Raw genomic sequence first — 25,786 nt, 5'->3', positions numbered from 1 at the left:
CATGATGCGATTTATATTTTTATAACTATAGGTACAACTACAATTTTCCAGTTTTCAACAAATAAACATGAATAGGCTTTCAGCAAAAAAGGTAATCCAAAATCACACTTAATTTATAGTTGATTTTCATTGTATTTCATATTTCATGTATAACATGTATGTGTATTTTTTTTTTGTTGGATTAATTATTAGGCTAATAGACTATTAGAATTAATTATCAAATTATAACTTAAGGATTTATGTATTATTAACTTTTATGTTCCATTATTTGTATTGAAAGAAATAATATTAAAAGAGAGGTTAGAAATTATGTTAAAGTTCTTTTTTACGAGGAAAAAATATGAGTCATTTTGAATTGACCTGACCCGTCAAAGTCCTGATAAAGGTCATAGAATAACAACTCATTTTACTCTAATAAGTTTTTTACCCAAATCTATGAGAGTCGACCGTGACCTCTGCCCATTTATTTCATTGACCAAACCCACATAAATGGGTGAGATTGTGTTTAATTATCTCTAATAATGGAGATTCAACAAATGATACCATCTGTTCCCCCTAGATTGGGGGTTTCACGTGGAGTCACCACTTATTTTAATTTAAACGGAAAAAAAAATGAAAATAAATAAATACTACATTTTATTGATTGAATTGAAAATTTACATCTGGCAGAGAATAAATTTAGAAGGTCTAGTTCCTAGATACAACTTAAAAATTGCTTGGCTTAATCTACTAAACATTAATCTAAGATTGGAGATTAAGTTATAAAGTAGGAATGTGTTTTTCTCCACCAAAAAAAAAAAAAAAGTAGGAAGGTCTTAGACACTGATCTTGCCTATTAAACTGGTCTTTTATAATATTGTATAGCCATGGGTTCATGTCATGCAATCAAAACATCAAAACATTTTATAGAAACAAGGAAAAATAATGTTATTATTTGGATCAAGAAATTGAAATTTTGGGAAAATATGTTTTGTAAACATTAGGGGTTTTGAAAAAATTAGGGTTTTAAAGGATTAGGATGGTAAACATGTGAAACTATAACAACATGCTTGATCTTAAATCATCACATATCATTAATCAAAAACAACTAAAATTTGGTTCTAATTAACCTAGTTTGGTTTGAGGGATTATACATGTATATGATATTGGACTCAAGAGTGGTCTCAAATGTTCTTGTGGTTTTGAATTGTTGTGCAAAACATTCTTCTTTCAAGATCTGAATTTAGGCAGCACTTCAAGATGGTTCGACTCCTTGGCTCAAGGCTTGGTTTGAACGTGTGATGACTTCCTAGATCAGATCAAGTAGCATCTCTTCAAATTGAATTGGGACGACTTAGGAAGCACCTCTTTATTTCAAATCAGGGTGATTTGGGTAGCACCTCTTTGGTTCAATTGGGCAACACTTCCTTGGAGTGTTCTTGAGATGTTCTTTATGTGCTTCACAGAACTGGGTAGAATAATAACAATAGTCTCAATGTTTTAGGAATGAAAATGGATTAGAGGCTTGATTTGAGTGAAGTTTATCATCAACAATGTTAATCTAATTAGGAGATAATTGGTAAAATAGTACAATATTCTCCATTGTCTCATAAGTTCAATTTTTTTTTTTTTAATACAAGATAGAAATTCTACTCTAGCCTAATCTAAGTGTATATGTATATGAAGCTCCCTTCTGAAAACCCCGACTGTTGCGCCCCATACCCCACACCTCACAAGCATCTATATTTGTAAAGTGACTATCGCGCGAAGGATGTGCGGTGATCTCATAAGGTCAATTAACAATGATCAAATCGTTATAACTTAGTAACATACCATAAAAAGATCCCCTTCAGCTTGTGATTGCTAAAAATGGAATATGAATCCAACAATATATATCATACATAGTTACATGCATAACATTATCCACAAGTTGCTTGATCAGTTTTTCCCTCTCCTCACTTGGGAAGAGTTAATGCACAACTAGTCAACTACTAATTTCTTTTCAAACAAAGTTTAGTTACAAAATTAGTTATAACCTAAGGCTACAACCTTACTCAATATCTTTTATTGGAGGTAAATTTTGACAAATCCACCATTAGATTATATCTTCTTCTTATATCCTCCATGCTTGCAAAATTTCTAAAAAATTAAAAATTAACAGCTATATCATCAATAAATTATTTAAATTGCAAGTTTTTATAGTTTAAAATTATGCATAAAATATAATCTTATAGATCATATACTAAATAACATCTGATTGTCACAAAATTTGACATATGTATTAAAACCGTAAAGAACATACAATCAAACAGTTAGCTTTTCACAATATATAGTAATGTTAATGATATTGTAACCTAGGCTTAGACTACAACAAATTTTGTAGCTAAACTTTGTTCTTTCCTTTATCCATTTAAAAAAAAAAAAAAAACCCCTAATATTTCCAAACATCCCAAGACAATGTTGTCTCCTCTAGATTTTTTGTCATTTGGGTATTAAATTTTTCATTTTCAATTGACCGCCACAAAGTTAATTGTTTTAGTTGTTTGTGTGTATTATTTGAGGTTTTGAAGTGGAACCCATCAAGCCCATAATCATAAAGATCCAATCTTGGCAGATGAATTGAATATTCTAAATCAAAGAAAAGAATGGATGATGGCGAATCTGTATGTAAATGCGGTGCCACCGGTGGTTCTGAATAGGAACATAGAGTGGTTCACATTCTTAGGTCCTTTCAATCCTTATCCTCCTCCTCTCTTGGCTCCTTGTCCTTTCAATCTTTGGCTGCTCTCCTAGCATAGCCTGGACCATTGTCAATCTCACCCACTTCGTTGTATGTTCATATACTTTCTCTTTCTCTGTTTTTGGGTTTTCATTAAAAATGGTTCGTAGAGAGGGAAAATTCTCAACCTATCATGAGCTTACACATCATACTACTAAGTTCACAAAATACAACAAATTACAAAGCACCACATACTGTTACTAGGTTTTGCTATCACTACTAAAAAACCAACAGAAATTTGCCAAGTTTCTTTGAAATAGGGGCATAAAATGCATGCAAAAACCAATCACGCATTAGCATGTGTAAGCAATGACATAAGCAGCCTTATGCGTGTAAGTGATGACACAAGCAGTCCAATCGGGTGCTGACATGGGTCACCTTGAAAATCAAAACATTTCAGCCAATCAAAATATGCCACGTGTCTTGGAGAAAAAGTCTTAAAACTTCTCCAATCAGACTGTGACACATGTCACCAATCAAACTTCGCCACATGTCGCTCACCCACCCCCAAACTCCTATAAATAGAAGCCTTCCTAAGGCATTTCAGCACCCACCAAGACATCCAAAGCACAATCAGCATTAGAGAAGATTCAGAAGCACTCAGAAGTACAGTAGCTCTGCAAGAATTAAGTCTTAAAACCTTCAAGAACTTCAAGAACTTCAACCTCAAAATCAAAGAACATTCGAAGCAGAATTATCCAAATTATCTGCCTAGATACTAAAGTTTGCTAGAATCAAGCTCAAAAACCTCTAGAAACCTTAACAAACCATAAATCAACGAAACTCTATGGATTCAAGCCTCTAAAGCACCGAAGAACTTCCACCACAAACCTTCAACGAAGAAGAACGCACGAAGAACACATGAAGAACATGAAGAACGTGAAGAACAAAGAATTTCTAACAAGCTCATAACCAGAGATTCATTGTAATTCCCTTTCAAAGATCTTCAATCCATTCCTCAACCAAATTGAAGGATATTTTGTGTTTGAATCAAAATCACATTACCACAATTAAGTCTTGCAAGGAGATCGAATAAGATGATCACTCTTTTGTAAACACAGAGAATTGTACCACATATTCATCAATACAAATTCGCATTTGTGAAACTGTTTTACTTGTTTGATTTATTTCAGACTAAAAATTTAGTTGTCAACATGGTCATTTTACATGTGGGCTTTGTGTTAAAGTTCATGATCATTTTGTGCTGTTTGATTTTGGTTGTTTTTTGAATAAAAGAAAGGATACCCATATTGGGAATTGTTTTATTTGGGCATGTATTTTGGTTGTTTGTGATTTTGATGATTTTGCATTAGTTATTTTCTTGATTGCTGAGTAGGGGTTTTAGGGTTTAAGATGGTTGGTTCTTTGTATGTTGTGGTTGAAGAGAGAAGACCCAAGTTTGTAGATTTTTTCTTGTTTGAAATTGAATGTAGAATTTGCTTGATTATTGGCTGTGGAGAAGTGGGTGTTTGTTGGATTTTGGATTTATGGATGGGTAGAAAATGAGATCAGCCTTTTCAAGGCATCTGGGTTTTTTGATAAGTAAGTTGGAGGGGATAATATGCATTAAACTGCTTAATCTTACGTGTCACTCATTTTGCTTTTGGAGAAATGTGAATATGTCCCTATCTGAGCCAGGCAGTTGTATACTTGTATTAGACTCAGTTAAATGTTTAAATTTTTGTGAGGTATTGTCACTTGACTCATGAGTTTAGTTTTTCTTTTATACTAAATTGTACAATGTTTTGGATTGGAAATTTTAATTGGCCTGATGTTTTTTCAGCAGCAAAATAAAGCAATTTAGTTCGCCGGCATTTTGTATCAATTAAAGAGATGCAATTATGAGAATGTGGGGAGTGTCAAATAAGAAACTTTCGTTTTCATGATTTAGCTTTGGTAAATTCTTTGAATTGGTAATCTAAAGGTAAGGAAACAACAATGATTCTAAAGTTCACCTTTCCAGTCTTGTATTCACTTATTCCCAAAAAAAAATCTCTAGTCTTGTATTTATGCTTCACTATAAGCCGAGCATCTTATACCTTGTCTTAGTGAACATCTTTCCTGTGCCCTTGTTCGCCTCTTATTAGGAATTTTTTTATTGTTTGTTCTTCGCAATGCCGTGGGAGGTAACTGGAAAGGTTGAATAGACCAATACATTTAGATAACTTGACAAAGTTAAACCTGTATACTTTGAGGTCTTTATTGAAACGTTTGTGTCTTTTATAAGTGCTTGACTGATGGATTTGGTGAAATGAACGACTGGATTTTGATATACAATAGCTGAGTGTAACTACTTGTATATTTTGTTTTATACTGGCTTATTGTTTTTTTTTTTTTCTTTCAATTGTTCAATGGCATTGTTGTTGTAAGGATGATTGGTCCCCACCCCAACCCAAAAAAGAACCTCCTGTATGCTCTACCCCAATCGCCCCTTCAAATGGAGGAGGTTGAGGTCACAGGTTCAATTTTAAAAGGGTACGTACAGGGATGGACCAGGATTTAAAGTTAAATGAGGTTAGAGATAAGCAAAAAAAAAAAAAAAAAAAAAAAAAAATTTATTGATTCATAGTATGTGCGTGCTGAGCTGTTAATTTTATAAGCTTATGAAGACTAGTTGTTGTCAAGTAAGTTGACGTCAGTTTTTTGCTGTTAATTTTGGTGCTTCATCAGGAAAGTCTTAGTTCTCTCTCTCTATCTGCATGTGCGTGTGTGGAGGGTGATGTCCATGACACCTCCTTCCTTTGTAAGAGCAATGTGGAGGGTGAGGTCGTGGGTGCATATGCTTTAGTTTTTTGGGATTCAATGAGTCATGCTAGGCTCTGTAGCGAGTTTATTATTTTGTTGGAGACATTGGCTTGAATTTTTGGAATTTGGTTTCAGGCTATTTGATGTGGATCATTTGGATGGAACGGAATCGAATCATTGCTCCTTTGAGAATATTGAGAAATCGTGAGTTCAGTTAAAAAATTTATGCCAACGAACTCTTTTTAATTGATCTCGGTGTTGGGTTCCTCAGATTATTCTTCTATCATAGAGTTCCTATTTTCTCTTAGAATGTCTTTTCATTTACCTGTTTTTTTGTTGTTTTTTCTTTGTTCATCATCGTGAACACATTGTATTCTTCTTTCTTTATCTTTTATCAATAATATTACTCTTATTACCTATAATAAAAAAAGGGTTCAAAGGCCCACCAATATGTATNTTCACTTATTCCCAAAAAAAAATCTCTAGTCTTGTATTTATGCTTCACTATAAGCCGAGCATCTTATACCTTGTCTTAGTGAACATCTTTCCTGTGCCCTTGTTCGCCTCTTATTAGGAATTTTTTTATTGTTTGTTCTTCGCAATGCCGTGGGAGGTAACTGGAAAGGTTGAATAGACCAATACATTTAGATAACTTGACAAAGTTAAACCTGTATACTTTGAGGTCTTTATTGAAACGTTTGTGTCTTTTATAAGTGCTTGACTGATGGATTTGGTGAAATGAACGACTGGATTTTGATATACAATAGCTGAGTGTAACTACTTGTATATTTTGTTTTATACTGGCTTATTGTTTTTTTTTTTTTCTTTCAATTGTTCAATGGCATTGTTGTTGTAAGGATGATTGGTCCCCACCCCAACCCAAAAAAGAACCTCCTGTATGCTCTACCCCAATCGCCCCTTCAAATGGAGGAGGTTGAGGTCACAGGTTCAATTTTAAAAGGGTACGTACAGGGATGGACCCAGGATTTAAAGTTAAATGAGGTTAGAGATAAGCAAAAAAAAAAAAAATTCACAACTACATCCATATATGTTGAATTTAAATCTTTTCTTTTGAAAAAAAAAAATCAAATGTTGTAGTTGATTTTCTCATGATCTACAAATAAAATAAAAATTATATTTATTATCTCACAGAAGTACAAATCAAACATTGACAATTTTATTTTGATAAATTTGTGTTACACACACGCATATATATATATATATATATATATTATTTATTTCATTTTGTTTCTTTATCATTGTTTTTTTATCTTTGTCATTTTGTCTCTTTATCTTTGTCACCCATTGCCCCAAACACACCGGTACCCTCACTACTAATTTATAATGCATTATATGTCCTTTATCTTCTGCTTTCTCTTTATTTTTGTTGCCCATTCCCAATATTGCCCCACTACCAACAAAAAATCAAAGTGTCAAACAATCAAATGATTTATATATTATCACTTTATAAATCACAACTCACAGTCAAATACTTTAGCAAAAATTATATATAAATCACAACTCACATCTCACTTTCTCAACTCAAACTCTCCCACTCATCAATTGCCCAAAAAAAAAAAAAAAAAATTCTAAGACAGACAGAGACTCCCAAGCCCCAAACACAATTACATATTCATATTCAATTCACAATCATCCTTTGCCAAAAAAAAAAAAAAAAAACTACACAATTAGTCAATCACAGATTCAGAACACAAACATTATATCAATGTTATTTTAGGTTTTGAAGTTTAAAGAAAGAAAAACTACTTGAAATGGCAGATTGGAATTTTGGGATGGAGGTTGGAGTGCATGCGGAATCGAATCATTGCTCCTTTGAGAATATTGAGAAATCGTGAGTTCAGTTAAAAAATTTATGCCAACGAACTCTTTTTAATTGATCTCGGTGTTGGGTTCCTCAGATTATTCTTCTATCATAGAGTTCCTATTTTCTCTTAGAATGTCTTTTCATTTACCTGTTTTTTTGTTGTTTTTTCTTTGTTCATCATCGTGAACACATTGTATTCTTCTTTCTTTATCTTTTATCAATAATATTACTCTTATTACCTATAATAAAAAAAGGGTTCAAAGGCCCACCAATATGTATGTAACACCAATAAAAAAAAAAAAAATGTCCTAGACGGGTTACACATTTTTATTTGTGTCCAGCGCATGCTTTAAAGAGTTGATTCTTTAACACCGTCGTTTTCTTATTGACCATCCATCTGTCTTCAATATTCTGAAGTAATTTCATTTCTACATTGTACTCTGTACGGACTACACGGGAGATATTTTGAAGAAAAATTTGTCATTAATAAGTTAAAAATATAATATCCTCTTGTTGCAAAATCATTGCAAAGGAAAATTAGTCAGGAGTTTTAGATATATCTCTAATTGTACAATGACCTTCCTGTTTGAGTATTTTTTTTATTTGTTTACCATTGCCCTAATCACCAAAACATTTTTATGCAAGTATTTATCATTGTTGATGCAGGACGGAAGCCTTAATGGGCTTTAATACCAATTCTGATGTAAGCTCGTTTCAATCTTTTATGAGATCTTGAAGAATTCTTGAATAGAGTTTGATTTTCAGGTTGAGGTAGGGTTAAGTAATAATAATAAAAAGATTTGGGTCTTGAATGAATTGATGTTTGTTTGGTGTCAAAAAAGTGAATAGGACAAGAAAAAAAGAAAGAAAAGAAAAGATAAACCATAGGCAATCACACACTAGGAAAGAGCCCTCAAAGTTTAAAAAATAAGCTGCTGGAATTTTATTGAATTCAACAGTCTCTTTATTTCTATCTTTTGTTGAATACATAAAGTAAAAGCTTTTTTATACGCTATTGCCAATACTACTTCTACTGGAATGAATATGACTCAAAACAAAAGAATAAGATTCATGGGCGGAGGGAAAAACACCAATGCGTCAGAGAATGAACATGTTTCCAATACCTACGGCAGCTCCCTACAAGCCCACTACAGAATGTTCCAGCAAATATGGAAATTACCAAACTACTCATGTTTTAGTAAAACTTTATTAAGAACTGAATCAAATACTTTCTAACCCAAAAAAAAATTTATACTTAATAAATTATATGTTTAGTTTAGTTATTCTAGTATTCCAGTAAATCCTGATGACTCAGACCCTTGGTGAGGTCTTCATGGTTTCATGATCTTGGTTATCTGAGGTGGACTTGTTAGTGGGTTTCTTTTGTTTGCAATTTTCATCCATTGCAAGCTTGAATTCTGCCAGGCCTGCTAACTGGTCGACTGCATCGGCAATTCCTTCAATTCTTGCAGCAATCTGAATCAGCAAATACACTAAACTGGCCATTGGGAAAACATCCAAGAGAGATGTTATGGCAGTTTTTGGGATAGTTTCTCTGTTGGCCTCATTGGGAGCTTGTAGTGTTGACACTGTGGGTCCAATGAAAGAATTCGGAACAGAGTTCAAGGAGTCCTGAAGTTTTTGTACAGCAGAGTTCATCTCTCCAATTAATAATTCTATCTTGGATGATTTGGTGAGAGTTTTCATTATAATGACCAATTCTTTCAGGACCTCTGAAGAATTGGTGCTCAATAGCATGCATACATCACTGAGATGTTTCTTTAGGTAGTCTGGTGCCTGTGGCCAAACAAAAAAAAAAAAATTGGAATTAATATTACAAGAAAATTAAGTTGCCAAAGTATGATACATAAAACCAAAGTAAAGTGTTTTACCTGAATTTCTGAGTTTATGCAACTGTTGAGAGCCTCAATGCAATAAGCACAGTTACGCATTGATGCGCCAATCTTGAGGTATTGTTTCCATGGATGTCGGAAGTTGAATCTGCCATGTGCAGGTTCCCATCTTGCAAAATTGGCCTGTACAATTGAATTAGAAAATTTATCGACCTGAGTACTCAATAGTTATCTTATCGCTATAGCAAATTGACCCACTAGGATAGTTAGCAGCCTACCATGACTTCTTCAGTTGCCTTAGAATTAAGCACACATTTGTAGCCTTGCATTCTCTTACTAGGACCTTCTTCATTTCTAAGCTTAGTTTTATCATCTTTGAAGCATTCGCCTACACATCCTGAATTTCAAGTTGACAAAATTTTTTAATGTATAATTTAGATATGCTTGAATAAGGAGAATTCATATATATTGAGTGTTCAATCTATAATCTTTTTTCATGCATACCGTCCAGGGAGTCAGCAAGTTTTTCCAGGTTACAAAGAATCAAATCGTGAAGCCCACTGCCAGCCCAAATAGGACAGAAGACCATGGTTATAAAAATACATAAAGATGTCCCAATGGCAACTGTCGACAATCTTTGGTACGCCAGCTCAAGCAATTTGTCCACTCGGTAGCCGGAAACTGTAACTAAGCTGAAGGTGAGGATGAAGATCATGGCACCATAGTCAAATCGGGTTTTCACAGATGGAATAAATCGAGAGAAAGTTGCTGCTGAAGCTGAAAATAAGACAAGTGATATATGTGTCAGTATTTTGGGCAGTAGCGAGTAAAGAACTTAACAAATAAGACAACTGATGTGTTAGTATTTTGGGAAGAAGTATATAATAAGCAGAGAAAATTTCAAAGAAAACACACACACACCTAGAAGGAAAACTGAAATTCCAATAATTATGGGTTCAAAAGTTTCCCCTGACTTGTTTGCAATCCACTGAACACCTAAAGCAAGAGATCCAGCAAGAAAAGTCCCTGTTGCTCTATTAATTGATTTACAGAGTGTAGCACCTGCGCCATAATGTTGTTTATGTTTATAGAATTAGACGTTGTGATTATAATAAACTAAACCATATTTGTCAAAAAAAGAGGAAGAAAAGAGTGCCAAGTACTAACCCACTGTCGATTCAAAAACAACGACAACAGTCATTACTGCCCACATAGCATTCCCTCCAACACCATCATACAAAGGCCTCATATAGTAAAAAAATGATACAAGCAAAAGGGACAATCCTACTTTGACACCATGGATGACCTTTTTAGGTTCAGCAACTCCTAAATTCCAAGCCTTGTATAAGAACCTCCAAATTTTCAAAACTAGTCCACAAAGCAGACCTTTTAACCACAACCATGCCTTGTTCACTAGCTGATCAGATTCTGGGACTAACACGTTCGATGTCCCATCAGGTACATTGATCCTCCATTCCAGTTTCCCTGACACTTGCTTTGCATTTGCCATTTTGGACAAGACTTAGAAAAAATTATGGAAACTAGGAGGTTGGGACAGTATTACGGTTCTCTAAGCCAGATGGGTTTTGCAAGAATGTAGAATTGTAAGAGGACTTGATTCTAGGGGGACTTCAGTGACTTTCAATGGAATAGCTAAGCTTTCTTGGTCTGTGTTTCTTACTTGACTAGCTAGGCTGTTGTGGTCTGCGTACTCACAAGTCAAGCATATATATTTATACGGTAGTCTTTGTAGAGACACTGGAAGAGGGGTTTGATACAATATTAGTGGCTGGATCTGCGATTACTTCACCACCTTTTATAGGAGAACAGGAGAGAGACTATGAACTAAAAAATTAGAAAGACTTTTGCCAAAGGGTCATGACATTGTGGTTTTAAATTATGAATTCAAATCAACAATGTGTTAGTACTTTTGTCTTTTTAGACAGGTGGATTATGAAGTCAGCAGATCTATAGAGCCATCCAAAATAGTTTGAGGTTGTGTCTGAAAACACATGATGGGGAGACAAGGGGTCCACGGTTTTATGTGTTGGGGGCTGGGGGGCGGGGTGGTACATGTTATTCCACTGATACAAGGAAATGTTAGCATGAGTCAAGTGTTTCCATTTCCTTTTCTCCCTTGACAGCTGAGGCCTGCTCAAATCGGTAGTGCTAAGTCATTACACCACCAGACACCGTGGAAGTGTAACCTTATCCTGAGATGGACTAGTTTTGCTTTGAGTAATTAGCATTTCCATTCAGGGACGAAAGCATTTATTGATTTTGCGCCCCCACCCCCAAACAATAATTTTTTTTTTAAAATATATTAGTATATATATATATATAATATATATGTGCATTAAATTTAGCAATTTTATTCTATAAAATTATATTTTGCCCCTTTAACATTATTTTTGATTCTGGTAACGTTATAGTTACAAACTTACCTACAACATTTTTATAAACTATTAAAGTATAATTTTTTATTGGTTCGCATCTGAGCCTATTACTTACATAACTTTTTTACTTACTAATAATCACTCACTATATCAACAATATACCTCTAGTACTTTCATCATTTTAAAAGCCATTAAAAAAATTTATAGATCTAAAATTTAAAACAACATATACTAGCCCAAAAACATTTGTGCAACAACAAATAATCACCAATAGCAAAGCTAAAAAAATTTAAGTCCAATTAATCAATTTTACTCAAACAAACAACTGGCCCTTTAAAAAGTTTTAAATAGAATAATTTTGCCTTTACCCAGAAAGTGCACACATAAATAAATAAATAAATAAAAACCTCAGCAGCTAAGAAGCCGCCGAACTAGAGGTTAGAGTCTCCCCCCGTAACTCAAAATCTTGCTTCGTCCCTGTTTCCATGCATTGTTTTGTTTTGTTTTGTTTTTTTTTTTAATGCTAATGCTAGTACAAATTTAAATATAAAAAACTTATAATTAATCTAATATTGCAATGAATGTGATTAGTGCTATTTTAACAAAATATTAAATGGGTGCTTAAATTATTTTTTGAAATTGGTGCACATCAATTTAAAAGATTTGTGTATTAAAATTTGTTAGGGTCATGTTAACAGGTATCCTTATGACAATAGTTAATAAATCATTGATATAATTTTTATGGAAAATATAAAAAACACTCAACAAAATTAATTACTTTATCATTTTTTTATAATATATTTCTAAAAATAGTTTCTAAATCAATGTCTTTTTTAGGGTATTCTTTAAAATTTCTCAATTTATAATATTTCTAACATTATATTTTTTTTCTTCTTTAAAAAAAAAAAAGTTTGTTATCCAAGAACTTAAATCCAGAGATAGAGGAGAGAAAGAGAAGGTAACCAATGCATTCAAATCAAATACCTGAGAAAGTCAAAACATAATAGTGCTTTCATTTATGATATGATTTTAAAAGCTACTATATGCTTTATCTTTAAATTCTTATTTTAGATAAATCTAGTATAGCCAATGAAAAATCTTGCTCTTACAAAAAAGTGTTCATTCAATTCTTGTACAAGTTGTACTAGTGTCTGCTCTCACTAGTGAAGTTCGAAATGATTCTACAAAATGGAAATTAGAGCAAGAGAAAACATGATATGTAAGACACAAAAATTGGTGGGATTTTTTAAATGAGTTAAATTTGTCTGAAGAACATTATTCAATTCTTTTCTTTTTCTTTTCTTTTTTCTTTTTTGATATATTGATGGTTGAGGTTAAGAAAATTTGAACTCTAAATGTTTCCGTTGGAAGTACCACGAAATGCTAATTAAGCTACAACATTCTTAACTCAATTCATACATTTTCAAACCATAAAAATTACTTTCCTTGAAGTTTATAATGTGTGCATGTACTCAGGATCGGCCCAATAAAATTTAACGCCTAAGTTAATAAATTTAAGTTAGATATTTTTGTGCATTTATATATCATTTAAATAATATTCATTTAAGTTTCCATGTTATCAATTTATTTTTTATTATTGGTTAAAATCTATTCTTCTTGTATTTTTAGATGCAAGATTGCTAATAAACATTTTGTATTTAAATTTTTTTTTCAATTGATAATATGACAAATTCTATTGGTTTTCAATATGATTTATCAATTTTACTTATTCTGTATAAACAACGTAATAGGTATTATAGTTTCATTCAAGAATATAATCAGTCAATAATCTCAACATTCACAAACAAAGATCTGATTCTCTTAGAATCAAATTTATAAATATAATTTTCCGCATCAATCATGTATATGAAGAATAATATATTTAAAAATAAAATCGTTAGATACAAAAACTACAACTGAGGTTTGAGTTAATGCCAAGTACTCCCAAAACTTTTCAAAAATATCCAATTTGATGCATTAGCACAAACATCGCTTAACACAATTTGAAAATTCTCTTACTCCTCTTGCTTCATTCTCAATCTCTGGCTGCTATTTATCTTCCAGTAGCTATCTAGACTCTCCCTTGCAAATATAATTGCCATTATGCTGTCACTGTGAGACATCTGCAGTTAAGACAAGCTGTTTGAAGAAGGCAGAGGACTTGGAGTATGAAACTTCCAAACGTAATTGTTGTTTGTGCTTGGAGAGAAATTGGATACTTTTTAAAATTCTTGAAAGTATATGGTATTAGCTTAAGCCTCAGGGGTGATTTTTGTATTTTACCTAAAGTTAAATAAAGTTATTTATTTATGGAAAAAGAAAAAAGTAACTAGTAATTTTTTTTTAATAACTTTTTATATTTCTCATGAAAATGGTATTAAAACATTCCTAAATTGGTCTATTGATAAATGCCTTAAAAGCACTCGTTAATCGGACTCTTATCAAAAATATGACAATATATAGAAATAAATCTAAGAGTAAAAAATAAAATGAGTTGTTTAACGATGACTAATTATCAATAAATGCTTTTAGACAAAGACAAACAAGGAACTGACTTTTTTTTGTTGTTGATATAATGTGGAAATTCTACTCTAACTTAATCTAAGCGCATATGTATGTAAAGCTCCTTTCTAAATACTTGAACTTCAGCTTTTGCCCCCCATCCCATAAAAACTTTGTACTACTTGTAGAGTGACTTTCGCGTCAAGAATGCGCAGTAGTCGGAACTGACTGTTTTGATAGTTTTTTATATTTCTCATAAAACTTAATTATATTAAAAGTTTCCTTAAATGATCCATTAACAAATATTCTAAAGACACTCTTTAACGAGACCCTTAAGAGAGAGAGTGAGTTTTTTTTTTTTTTTTGGGTAAAGTGAAACACATTTTAAAGTGAAAATAGAGAGAGAAATGTAGTATATGGATTTCTTCAAGTTTAGCTGGACACAAATATTATTTTTTAATAAGTAAATAAATATTATGCAAGGATGGACGACTCCAATTTCCTTTTAGCAACTTCCCTACACCATGTGGTGTGAAGCACATCCAATTTATGTTCTGGTTTGCTTTGATTGGTTACCAGGAGAAGAGGAGTGAGAGTGACCAAATTTTTGATTCACTCTCTAGCTCAAAAGTTAGTTTACCTAATTTTGCCCTGCGTAGTGTTCACACAAAATCTTCTTCTCGAGTCACGACAAAGCCATGCATGAGCATCCACGTAACATTTATATGGTTCGAGCTTCACTCTTTGTAACGAATATCTATCAATTATCAAATAATATATATGTTGTATGATATTTTTTATTTTTTGAGAAGATCCTCCTTGTATGAACTTAATGCAACGTAGCTCACAATTTTGGATTAATGTGGAACTAGTCAAATGCCAAGTAGCAAATAGTGCTATTAATTAGTTGCCATGCATGAGCATCCACGTAACATTTATATGGTTCGAGCTTCACTCTTTGTAACGAATATCTATCAATTATCAAATAATATATATGTTGTATGATATTTTTTATTTTTTGAGAAGATCCTCCTTGTATGAACTTAATGCAACGTAGCTCACAATTTTGGATTAATGTGGAACTAGTCGAATGCCAAGTAGCAAATAGTGCTATTAATTAGTGCATGGCTTATGTTTTATATGAGAGGTGATTCACAATTAAGTTAGGCATGTGTAATATTTAAAAGTGACCATACAATTGAATTGATTGCACAAGTTTGATCTGGGTTTTAAAATGTCGGCTATAAATGGTATAACAGTATACTAAAGGATTCGTACGGAGATTTTCTATTCACGTACGATAGAGGAATCTATGAAATCTATGTTAGAAATTGACTTGTTTATGATTGTCATGTTTGTAGGTGTGATTTTCTCTTTGTTTTTTGGTGGAGATTAAATGAGACTGTTTTGGATTTCACTGATAAGTCTTCGAGGTAGCTCGATGTCGGTCGAAGAGGTAAAGTTAGGTTTGCTAGTCGGCTCCCCTCTACTTTGTCTCACCTTGTCTTTGAGGGTCCAAGTCACCAAGCCACTGACATGCCACATCATCCTTTGGTTAATATGTTATTGGGATCTGTGACCTAAAATTCAATTTGCATGACATTATTTAATTAACAAAAGTGTTTTATTTAATTAGAATATTATGACTATTAGACATTAGGTATGGTTCATGAGACGCATTGCATGTGATTTAGGTATAAAAATCTCGAAATTCGCATACAAAATATCTAAATCACAAGTTTATTATAGAATAAAAAATCTCAGTTTTTAGTTGGTGGTGAAATTGGTCATTTTATTTGATAAAATTATAATATATCAATCATCATGATTTGTCTTGATCATAGAAATGAAAACTTCTTATTAATATGTTGGTGTATTGGTATTACCTTAAACTCGACCACTATGGGTCATCATTCTATAATCTCGATAAGAGATATGAAACATGTCATTAAGATAGATTTAATGAAAAATGATTAATCAGAAAGTTAGGCCTAACTATTTTAGTAAGGAGTTACTAAAGGTTTATATTCAATGAAATTAGATTCCATAAGACCCTTTTATATAGTGCTACTTTGGGTTAAGTAATGTGTTTAAATTTGGTGAGTGAATGTAATTTTTTGTGTGTGTGTGTGTGTGTGTTTAGCCGTTAGTTTGTTTCTAAAAAAAAAAAAAATCCATAAAAATATAAGATAAAAAAAAAAAAAAAAGTAGTGAAGGGATGTCTTGTATAATTAAATAAAACCTAGAGTGTAATTATATTTTATAGTTGAGTAAAATATCATTAGTGGTAATTTTGGGCTAATTATGAGATAACCACAGCCCAAGGCCCATTGGAGCTAGGCTTTTTATTTTTTTCCTTTAATCTCACCTTAGGCCACATGTATGAAAGCCCGTAGTAGGCTGGGCATATAGTCCAATTCACTCTATGTTACATGTATAAGTAAGGAAGTAGACCAATTGAGAGAAACCCTAGGAGGCATGGCTAGAAAAAGAGTTTTCTCCCTATACAGTGCCAACTGATGATACAATCGATTGCACAAGCTGACCTTGATCCATAGACACTTGCAAGGAGTAAAACGACAGCAAAAGAGCCATTTAAATGGTTAGTGAGGATTCTTCGAAGCTTAGTCAAAATTTGGCTTGTTTGTGATGAATAGAAGCTAGGGTTTTTTTGTTGATGAGTTAAACATATCTCTATATCTTTTCCATGTTCCCCATTTTATGGTTGTCTTGGGACTAATTTTCTTCTTTACTAAATATTGAAAATCAAAATGGGGTGTCTTCTTAAACCAGACCTTGTAATTTTCATGATCAACATTAGATCCCAAGATTTGTTGGATATGGTTGAGGGGTAAGTCTCTGAGGTAGATTGATATCAAGGAGGTCAGGCTAGGTTCATTGATCAGATCCTTTGTTTAGTCTTAACTTGTCTCTACAAAAAAAGTTGCCTATAGTAGCGTCTTTTTTAGTGGCGTTCACAAAAAAGTCACTATAGGTTCCCTATAGTGGTGTTTTCTAAAAACGCTGCTATAGGCATATCTATAGATGTGTTTAAGGCTTTATAGTGGCATTTTAAAATACTGGATCTATAGTAACGTTTTCAATTGCCTATAACAGCGTTTTAAAAATGCAAGTATAAGTCCTAGTTTTACAAGGGCATATAGTGGTGTTCATAAACACCACCATGGGTCCTTTAAAATTTTTTTTTTTTAAAAAGGACCTATAGCAGCGTTTCATAAACGCTACTATAAGTCCTGGTCTTACAAGGGTAGCAATGTTTATGAAACGTTGCTATAGGTCCTTTTTTATTTTGTTTCATTATTTTTATTTTGTTTTAATTATATTTTGAATTTCTAAATTTAATTAAAATTGAAATTTTAACTTTCAAAATTTGAAAGATTAATATTAATGTTTTCTGAAAGCTCACTAAGTGTGGAAAACACTAGTGAATGTTCAAACCCCCAATTACAAAATAACCAATACAAGCTTATACTCAAACAATATATGTGCAAAATGATAAATATAAGCTATACCCAAACATGCAACTTGACAGACCAATAATGTATTGACCTCTTATGATGAATTAACAAATTAATTAGCAAAGTTAATTAATTAATTCAATTAGCATGCAATACGCGTGGTAGCACAAACAAATCAGCAATTAACTAAATACTGTGGAAATTAAATTGACACAGTGATTTGTTTACGAATGGGAAAAATCTATGTGGCAAAAATCCCACCGAGTGATTTTAAGGTCACCACTCTCGAGAATTCACTATTATCACAATAAGCGGTTACAAGTAAATGAATCCTAGTACTTTATACCAACCTACAGTTGAACCCTTACCCTAATACCCAATTGGACTTGTTCTATAGTAATAATCTCTCCTTATATTGCACGGCTCCTAATACATGACTAACCAATTCGATGCGCGAATCCCAGTACGCGGCTTACTCACCAACTTGAGAAAGATGTTGGCTGCAAAGTTCTTCAGTTCATCATATGATGAAGATCATGAAGCTCCTTGATTACAAAACCCTACAGTGTACAAACACAGCAACTTCTTCAAGAGAAAGATGAATTAGGGCAAATTTTGTCTCCAGTCACAATTTACATGAACACGACTCTGCTTTACACTTGCACAACCTTTTACAACCCTTAAAACAATCCTTATATATATGTAGGGTTGTGAGAAAAGAAATCACAACCATGTATTCACGAATTGGATTAAAATCAGCTCTGAAAAACTGAGTTTCATAAACCTCAATAGATAGCTTATATATCGAGCTAGCTATCGAGTATCGGGCTTTAGCAGCTTTTTAAACCTTGATAGATACTAACTGTCGAGCAAGTTGTTGAGATTTAAAATCTAGCATTTCTTCACTTGTTTCTTGAACAAACTTAAATGGCTTTAACACTTGAACTTGAAACCTTGTTCTTTGAAGTATTAAACACATCCTAAATCTACCAAATTACAAGTAAAGTGCATTTTGTCAAATGATTAACCAATTCTAATTTGACATATGTTCCTAACATTAAATCACATATTTCCTAACACAAACTACTCTAAGCCATAATTTAATCACAACACAACAGTAATTAAAAGCAAAGAGTAAGGAATAGAGAGAAGTAAACGCAAGATAACACTAGCATGTGTTATCGAAGAGGAAACCGAAGAATTCAGCTAAAAACCTCTTCGTCACCATCCAAGTAGTAAAATGATCCATTAGAAAATCAGTTGAGATACATGAATAGCAATAGACCTTCCAAGCCTAATCTACCCAATGCACCTAAGCCCTCCAAGCTTCTTACTCCAACAAGGTTACGCCTAACTTTATCTTCTCTAGTTTACCGGATCCCACAATTAGCCCATTGCATCAACTAAAATGAATTGGTTCTCTCTTGAAATGCTTTCTAAACACCAATAACCTTCTCATTGCTCTGAATGTGGTGAGGTAAGGATTTGACTTAAGATCCTCTCAAGGGTATGACAATGGAAAGGGTGAGAGTAGAGAAATTTGGAGAATCAATGGTATAAGATTGTGCATGAATCAATCTTATTGTTCTTTAGGGTTTATCTCTCAAAATTCTCTGTAGAAACTCTCTACATTTCGTGGGTATAAGGGTATTTATAGTAGGATATGAGAAGGAATGTGAAAATTCATTTTTTTGCAAAACAGGGTTTACTGGCTAGTCACTCGCGATTGGGACAAGTCGCGAGTTTTAGTCGCCAGTTAACAGAATGGTCAGACTATATTTTTTGTCCTATAATGATCCAGCTATCTTGACCCTTTAACTTCCTACATGCTTCACACGTGTGTTGGATTCTGGCAAGTCACTACTTGCGAGTCAGTCGCAAGGTCCAGTTGTGAGAAGCCTTTTGATACACACATTTGATCAATTCTTTACACTCTCTCACACACAAACCTTGCATTATTCACACCTAAATAGAGGGTTTCTAAATGCTGAATTACAAGCAAATTTGACACGAAATAAAGTCAACACATAGTTGAATATATTCAACTTTACATTTTGAAATTTTAAAAATTAAAATTTCAATTTAAAAAAAATTAAAAAAAAGACTTTTGATTACCATTTTTTTTTTTTTTTTGTTAGTGGTTTTTGGCTATAATGGCATTTTGAAACGCTGCAATATCCAATTTTTTTTAAAAAAAATATAAGGGTCTATAGCAACTTTTTAAAAATGCCACTATAGGGTATGGACCTATAGTGGCGTTTTAAAATGCTACTATAGCTTAATTTTTTTTTTTTTTAAAAATCAGCATATAACAGCGTTTTACAAACGCCACTATAGGCTATGGACCTATAGTGGTGTTTTTTTGTAAAATGCCACTATAGGTCTATAATCACGGTACAATAGTGACGTTTGTAACCACCACTATAGAAAACTCTGCTATAGCCCAAATGGGCTTGTAGTGGTGTTTTTAGAACCTATAGTGGTGTTTGTGAAACACCTCTATAGGTCCAATTTTTTGTAATGTGTCTTTGAGGTTCCACGTCACTGTCTGGCCAAGACACCATGTCATGATCTGGTTGAGATTATACTTTACTATTTTACCATAGTGTCATGTCATCAAGTTACCTATCAAAAAGTACTTAATTTCATACATAAGTTAGGTAACTATAAATTTGAAGTAGTAAAATAAAAGAGTTGAGATCCTTGTAACTAGACTAGCACATTCTTGTTTTTCAGTGGAAACGCATAGGATTCAAATTCTCCTCCCTCATAACTATTAAATCAAAAAAAAAAACCCACTGATGAGTCAGAAATTTACAATCGTCATTAACTAAGAGAAGACGTTACGCATTTATTACGCTCATTGATGACAAAACATAACGAATGGAGCAACGGTCACAAAGTAAGCTGTGAACTTCAGACAAAGATTTTGTAATGCACTAGCCGTTGAGCATAAAAACAACAATTCATTGCCCATTAATTAAGCACACAACTATAAAAGAGAAGGCAACAAAAGTTAAACGTACACACAAAATACTCTACAAAAATCACTCTCCAAACAATTCTCTCAAAAATCTTTCTCCCTTATTGACTTAAGTATCGGAGGCAGTTTGGCTAATACCACACCGGCATGTTACTCTTCCACCCAGTTCGTTTTGCAGGTTTTCCTCCAACAGAGATGACCCCAATCATAGCTTCATCCATCCGCTGCAACGAGGAGCTCAACTACTGATTTTTTGCATCATCACCCACTATATTGCAATCAATTTCTTAGAAACATTTCTAGTAAATCTATGTATGCTATGTGTTAGCATAAAAATGGAGAAGTTCTTGAGGCGGCAACTGCTATATAAAAAATATATGATGTTGCTTCAAAGATATTTGCTACACCACCACTCACCTTTGACGTGATAGTCACTCCATAAGTATAATTAAGTTCTTGTAGGATGAGGGAGAGGGAGCAAGAGTCTGCGTTAAAATCTCTAAAAAAGAGCTTCATATATACTAATTGTCATGTCACTATTCTCATGATCACATTCTTTAATACTTTAAGTTAATTATTAAATTTTCATAGCAAAATTAGGTCACGAATTAAAACTCTTCTAGCTTTCAAAATGATATTGTCCCCTACGTTCTTAAACTGATTTAATATGGTATGTGACAGTGATTTAATATAAATAGGATGAATTATGCTTAGATCATCTCATTAAAATGTGTTGAAAAGAGACCTAAAATCTCAGATATTGGTTTGCAAGCTTACTTAGAGCACATTAGGTACACTAAATGCTAAATTTTTAGCATTTAGTACATCAAGCACAAAAAACCACCTTCATAGAATGTGTATTTGATATTTTGCTAAAGTGATGTTCTAACAATAGAATGGTGTGGTAGATGTTGTATTTTTTTTTTGGGGTATTTTTAATTCAAATTTCTCCCTCTACTCTTTTCTATACTCTAAAAGAATAAAAAAAAATTAAAAAAAGTAAAGAAAATAATATTTAAATAAAACAGTAAAAGAATAAAATGTGTGATATAGGGTACATTGTAAAGTGGTGTATTGACATAAATGAAAGGAACTTTTTAACGTCAAAATAACATTTTTCTTAAAGCTTCTTATGAAAATGCTCAAGCATTTCCAACTATAAGAGCATCTCCAATAGATTATCTAAATCTATTTTTTGGAGAACAAACCCCAAAAATCAACTCCAACAAATTCTCCAAATGCAAAACTTTTCTAAAATTTTTTTGAAGTTGCTACAATGCTTCTCTAGATATAGAAAATAGTGTAGCAACTCCAAATGAATTTTTCTACTTAAAGAAATTATACAACTCAATAAAAAAAATTATTTCTCTCTCCTCTCACAACGGCTACAAACACAACAATCGTTTCTCTTAAACATCTATAAACTCAAGCATAATCAAAATACAAACTCAAAAACACAATCTTAAAATTAATCAAATCATAACCAAAAAAAAAAAAAAAAAGACAGAGAGCTAGCAACGGTGGAGCAAGTAAGATTCTATGCTTGCTTGTGTCCTTTGATCAACAGTGGAGCAAGCAAGATATCTCTCGCTTGTTCTTTCTCTGTTTCTTATCACATAGAGAGCTAGAGAATGTTCTAGAGTCAAGGAGAGAGAGAGAGAGAGAGAGAGAGAGAGAGAGAGAGAGAGAGAGAGAGAGAGAGAGAGAGAGAGAGAGAGAGTTTATAGGATATTTATTTTTTGTTCTTTGCAATGCCTTGGAGGTAACTGGAAAGGTGTGAATAGACCAATACATATAGATAACTTGACCAAGTTAAACCTGTATACTTTGAGGTCTTTGAAATGTTTCTGCCATTTACCTATCAAAATAAACGTCTCTCTCTTTTATAAGTGCTTGACTGATGGATTTGGAGAAATGAACGACTGGATTTTGATATTCAATAGCAGAATGTAACTACTTATATATGTTGTTTTATACCGGCTTAAATTTTTATTTATTTTTTATTTTTTTCTTTTAGTGGTTCAATGGCATTTTGTTGTAAGGATGATTGGTCCCCACCCCAACCCAAAAAGAACCACTTTTTGCTCTACCCCAATCGCCCATCAAATGGTGGAGGGTGAGGTTTCGGGTTCAATTTTTAATGGGTATGTGAATTGAATTTTTATTAATTTAAATTCACTTGAGACAAGGCCTAGTGGCCAACCTAAGAACCTTTATTTAGGTAAACATTTGAAAGGCTTAAGTTATTGGTTTATTCTTCTGCTTTGTGAGTTTATGCCTTTCACTGTGAGGTTAAGTTGCTTCACTTCCCTGTATTGCATGAATTTATTATGTTCCTGTTCCCTCCAGGTCACTTACCACTTTTTCCACTGGAAAAAAGGAACTCCATTTGCTGACGATCAGGGGATCTACAACGCGCTGACATGGTGGGAGCAAATAGATAATGGAAAGCAGCTCACACGCAACAGAAAGTTCTTAACTGTTGTTCCTGTTGTGCTGTAAGTTTACTTCTATGGTATTACACAATATGTTCAAATTTGTAAATTCAGTTTATATTTCACTCAACCTTTTCTAGAGGGTGTTTTTGTCATATAATTTGCATCAGCCTGCTTGTGAACTATTAGTTTTTTAAATTGATATGTAATATGTGCCTGCTGAGGTGTTAATTTTATAAGCTTATGAAAATCTTGTTGTTGTCAAGTCTGTTGACGTCAGCTTGTTTGCTGTTAATTTTGGTTCTTCATCAGGAAAGTCTTAGTTCTCTCTCTCTCTCTCTCTCTCTCTCTCTCCGCATGTGTGTGTGGAGGGTGACATCCATGACACCTCCTCCCTTTGTAAGAGCAATGTGGAGGGTGAGGTTGTGGGTTCAAGACCTACTAATATGTGTGTAACTTTTTTTTTTTAGAAGAAGAAGAAGAATATGTGTGTGACTTACTAATATAAAAAATGTCTTAGACTGGCTACTCATTATTATTTCTGTGTCCTGCGCATGCTTTATAGTATTGATTCTTTAACAGTTAACACCATTGGTTTTTTATTGACCATCCATCTGTCTTCAATATTCTTAAGTAATCCCATGTCTGCATTGTACTCTGTACAAACTACACAGGAGATAATTAGAGAACAATTTATCCTTTATAAATTAAAATTTATAATTTCCTCTTGTTGCAAATCATTTCTAAGGAAAGTTCAGGAGTTTTAGCTATATTTATCTAATTGTACAATGACCTTCCTGTTTGAGTTTTTTTTTTTTTGGCCTGTTTACCATTGCCCTAAGCACCAAAACATTTTTATGCTAGTATTTATTATTGTTGATGCAGGACAGAAGCCGTAATGGGCTCTGATACCAATTCTGATATAAACTCTTGACGATCTTTTATGAGATCTTGAAGAATTCTTGAATAGAGTTTGATGCTCAGGGTTTAGGTAGGGTTAAGTAATAATAATAATAAAAAATATACATATATTTGGATCTGAATGAATTGATGGTTGTTTGGTGTCAAAACAGTGAATAGAACAAGAAACAAATAAAGATAAACCATAGGCAATCACACCTAGGAAAGAGAAGGCAACCATGTCCTCAAAGTTTAAAATAACCTGCTGGAATTTTACTGAATTCAGTCTCTTTGTTTCTATCTTTTATTGAATACATAAAAACTCTTTTATATGCTATTGCCAATACTACTTCTACTGGACTCCTAAATATTCTTTTTATATAGAAAGACTAGTACTTTTAATAATAAATAAAAAGTAATTAAGATCTTCTAAACCAAATAGAAAAATGGCTCAAAACATAAAATAAGACTCATGGGCGGAGTGAAAACCCAATGCATCAGAGAATGAACATGTTTCCAATACCAACGGCAGCTCCCTACAAGCCCACTACAGCATATTCCAGAAAATCTGGAAATTGCCAAACTACTCATGTTTTAGTAAAACTTGATTAAAAGCTGAATCAAAAACTTTCTAACCCAAAACAATTAATACTTACTCAATAATAACTATAGTAGCCTATGTATAGAAATATTGGCCCAATTTAATCATATCTTGTCATGCAATAGTATCCTGTAATAGAGTCTGGAGTACACAAGTTGCAAGAGGCTCATTGAAAACCTCACTGACATCAGTTTCACAAATGAAATGTCTATTAAGATAAGTGGAACCTTACATAACTTCCAGTGTTCTGAAATATTTTCCCTAGTTTGCATCAAGGCAAGAAAAAATGAAAAACAAAATGTGCGTGTTGGAGTTTAGATTGCAATGGAGTCCAAAAATTGTTCTTGCTGATAGTAGGAGTCCATGTTTTGTTTAAGGTTGTTTAATTATAGATGCCAATGAGCGCTAGCTCAAATGGCACCTCCTCTCCTTGTAAGGGCAAGATGGAGGGTGAGTTTGTAAGTTCAAGACTCATATAATTCCCAATAAAAAAAAGGCTGTTTAACTAGGATATAGATACCTTGTGGCATGTTTTTATCTAGCATTGTGCTTTAATCTGCAATTTTTACTTGTCTTGGTTTTGGAGGCCCTCACAGTTGAAACACATGCATGGTTTGGACATACTCATGCTAATTACTTGGATCTTGTTACTGAAACCTGCACTAGATTCACTTTGATTCTCTTTTCTGTGTTGAGACAGGTACTTGATAGCCTCACACACGACTGACTACCAGCATCCTATGCTCTTCCTCAATACTCTTGCGGCGATTGTGCTGGTTGTTGCCAAGTTCCCTAATATGCACAAGGTCCGGATCTTTGGAATCAATGCAGATAAGTGAGTAGGGTATGCATCAGGAAGGTGTTGGTTTAACCTGCTTAAGAGCCTCATATCCTTCACTTGTTCTGGTAAAAAGTCATTGTATAGTAATCAGAACTGAGAGGATTTTCAAATATATAATGTTTTGTGCAAACTGTTTTTCAAGCTTCTTGTTGATTGAAAGAAAAAAAATATTTGTATCGAGTTATCTTTGTACAGTAGAGAAATTTTATGTATCTGGATTATCATGGTGCTGTTATCAGCTTATCACATATTTTGACATTGCAATTATATTCATTCTAAAACTTAAAAAATGAAAAGTTATACTAGATTAGCATATATGTTAAGAAATTTGACAGTTCTTGTTTGTGATAGCAAAGTATTTCTCATTAAAGTTGTACCTTTTCATGTCTGAATTCGTGTACCATTTAAATTGCTTTCAATTCTGTGTATGGTACACAAGGCCTTTTTAAATTGCACCACGGCTCTCCA

General features: G+C 33.0%; 2 protein-coding genes across 2 annotated transcripts; one reads left to right on the top strand and one right to left on the bottom strand.

The window, feature by feature from the left end:
- Positions 1-2,631: 2,631 nt before the first annotated feature.
- LOC111983259 (uncharacterized protein C119.09c) lies at positions 2,632-25,585 on the top strand. Its single transcript, XM_065760455.1, is given in 4 exon segments — positions 2,632-2,711; positions 2,713-2,809; positions 22,891-23,039; positions 25,178-25,585. Coding segments are annotated over 4 exon segments (465 nt in total). The 3' UTR covers positions 25,317-25,585.
- On the bottom strand, positions 8,358-10,898 carry LOC111983243 (aluminum-activated malate transporter 10). Its single transcript, XM_024014910.2, has 6 exons — positions 10,349-10,898; positions 10,103-10,243; positions 9,686-9,958; positions 9,460-9,578; positions 9,221-9,364; positions 8,358-9,125 (listed from the first exon to the last, which is right to left on the bottom strand). Exons 1-6 carry the CDS (start codon positions 10,689-10,691, stop codon positions 8,640-8,642), a joined length of 1,506 nt encoding a protein of 501 aa, XP_023870678.2. The 5' UTR covers positions 10,692-10,898; the 3' UTR covers positions 8,358-8,639.
- Positions 25,586-25,786: the final 201 nt, after the last annotated feature.

Source organism: Quercus suber, unplaced genomic scaffold (genome assembly GCF_002906115.3).
Source record: "Quercus suber isolate HL8 unplaced genomic scaffold, Cork oak 2.0 scaffold_368, whole genome shotgun sequence".
Taxonomy (NCBI): domain Eukaryota; kingdom Viridiplantae; phylum Streptophyta; class Magnoliopsida; order Fagales; family Fagaceae; genus Quercus; species Quercus suber.
This window is presented reverse-complemented; position numbering and strand designations above follow the sequence as displayed.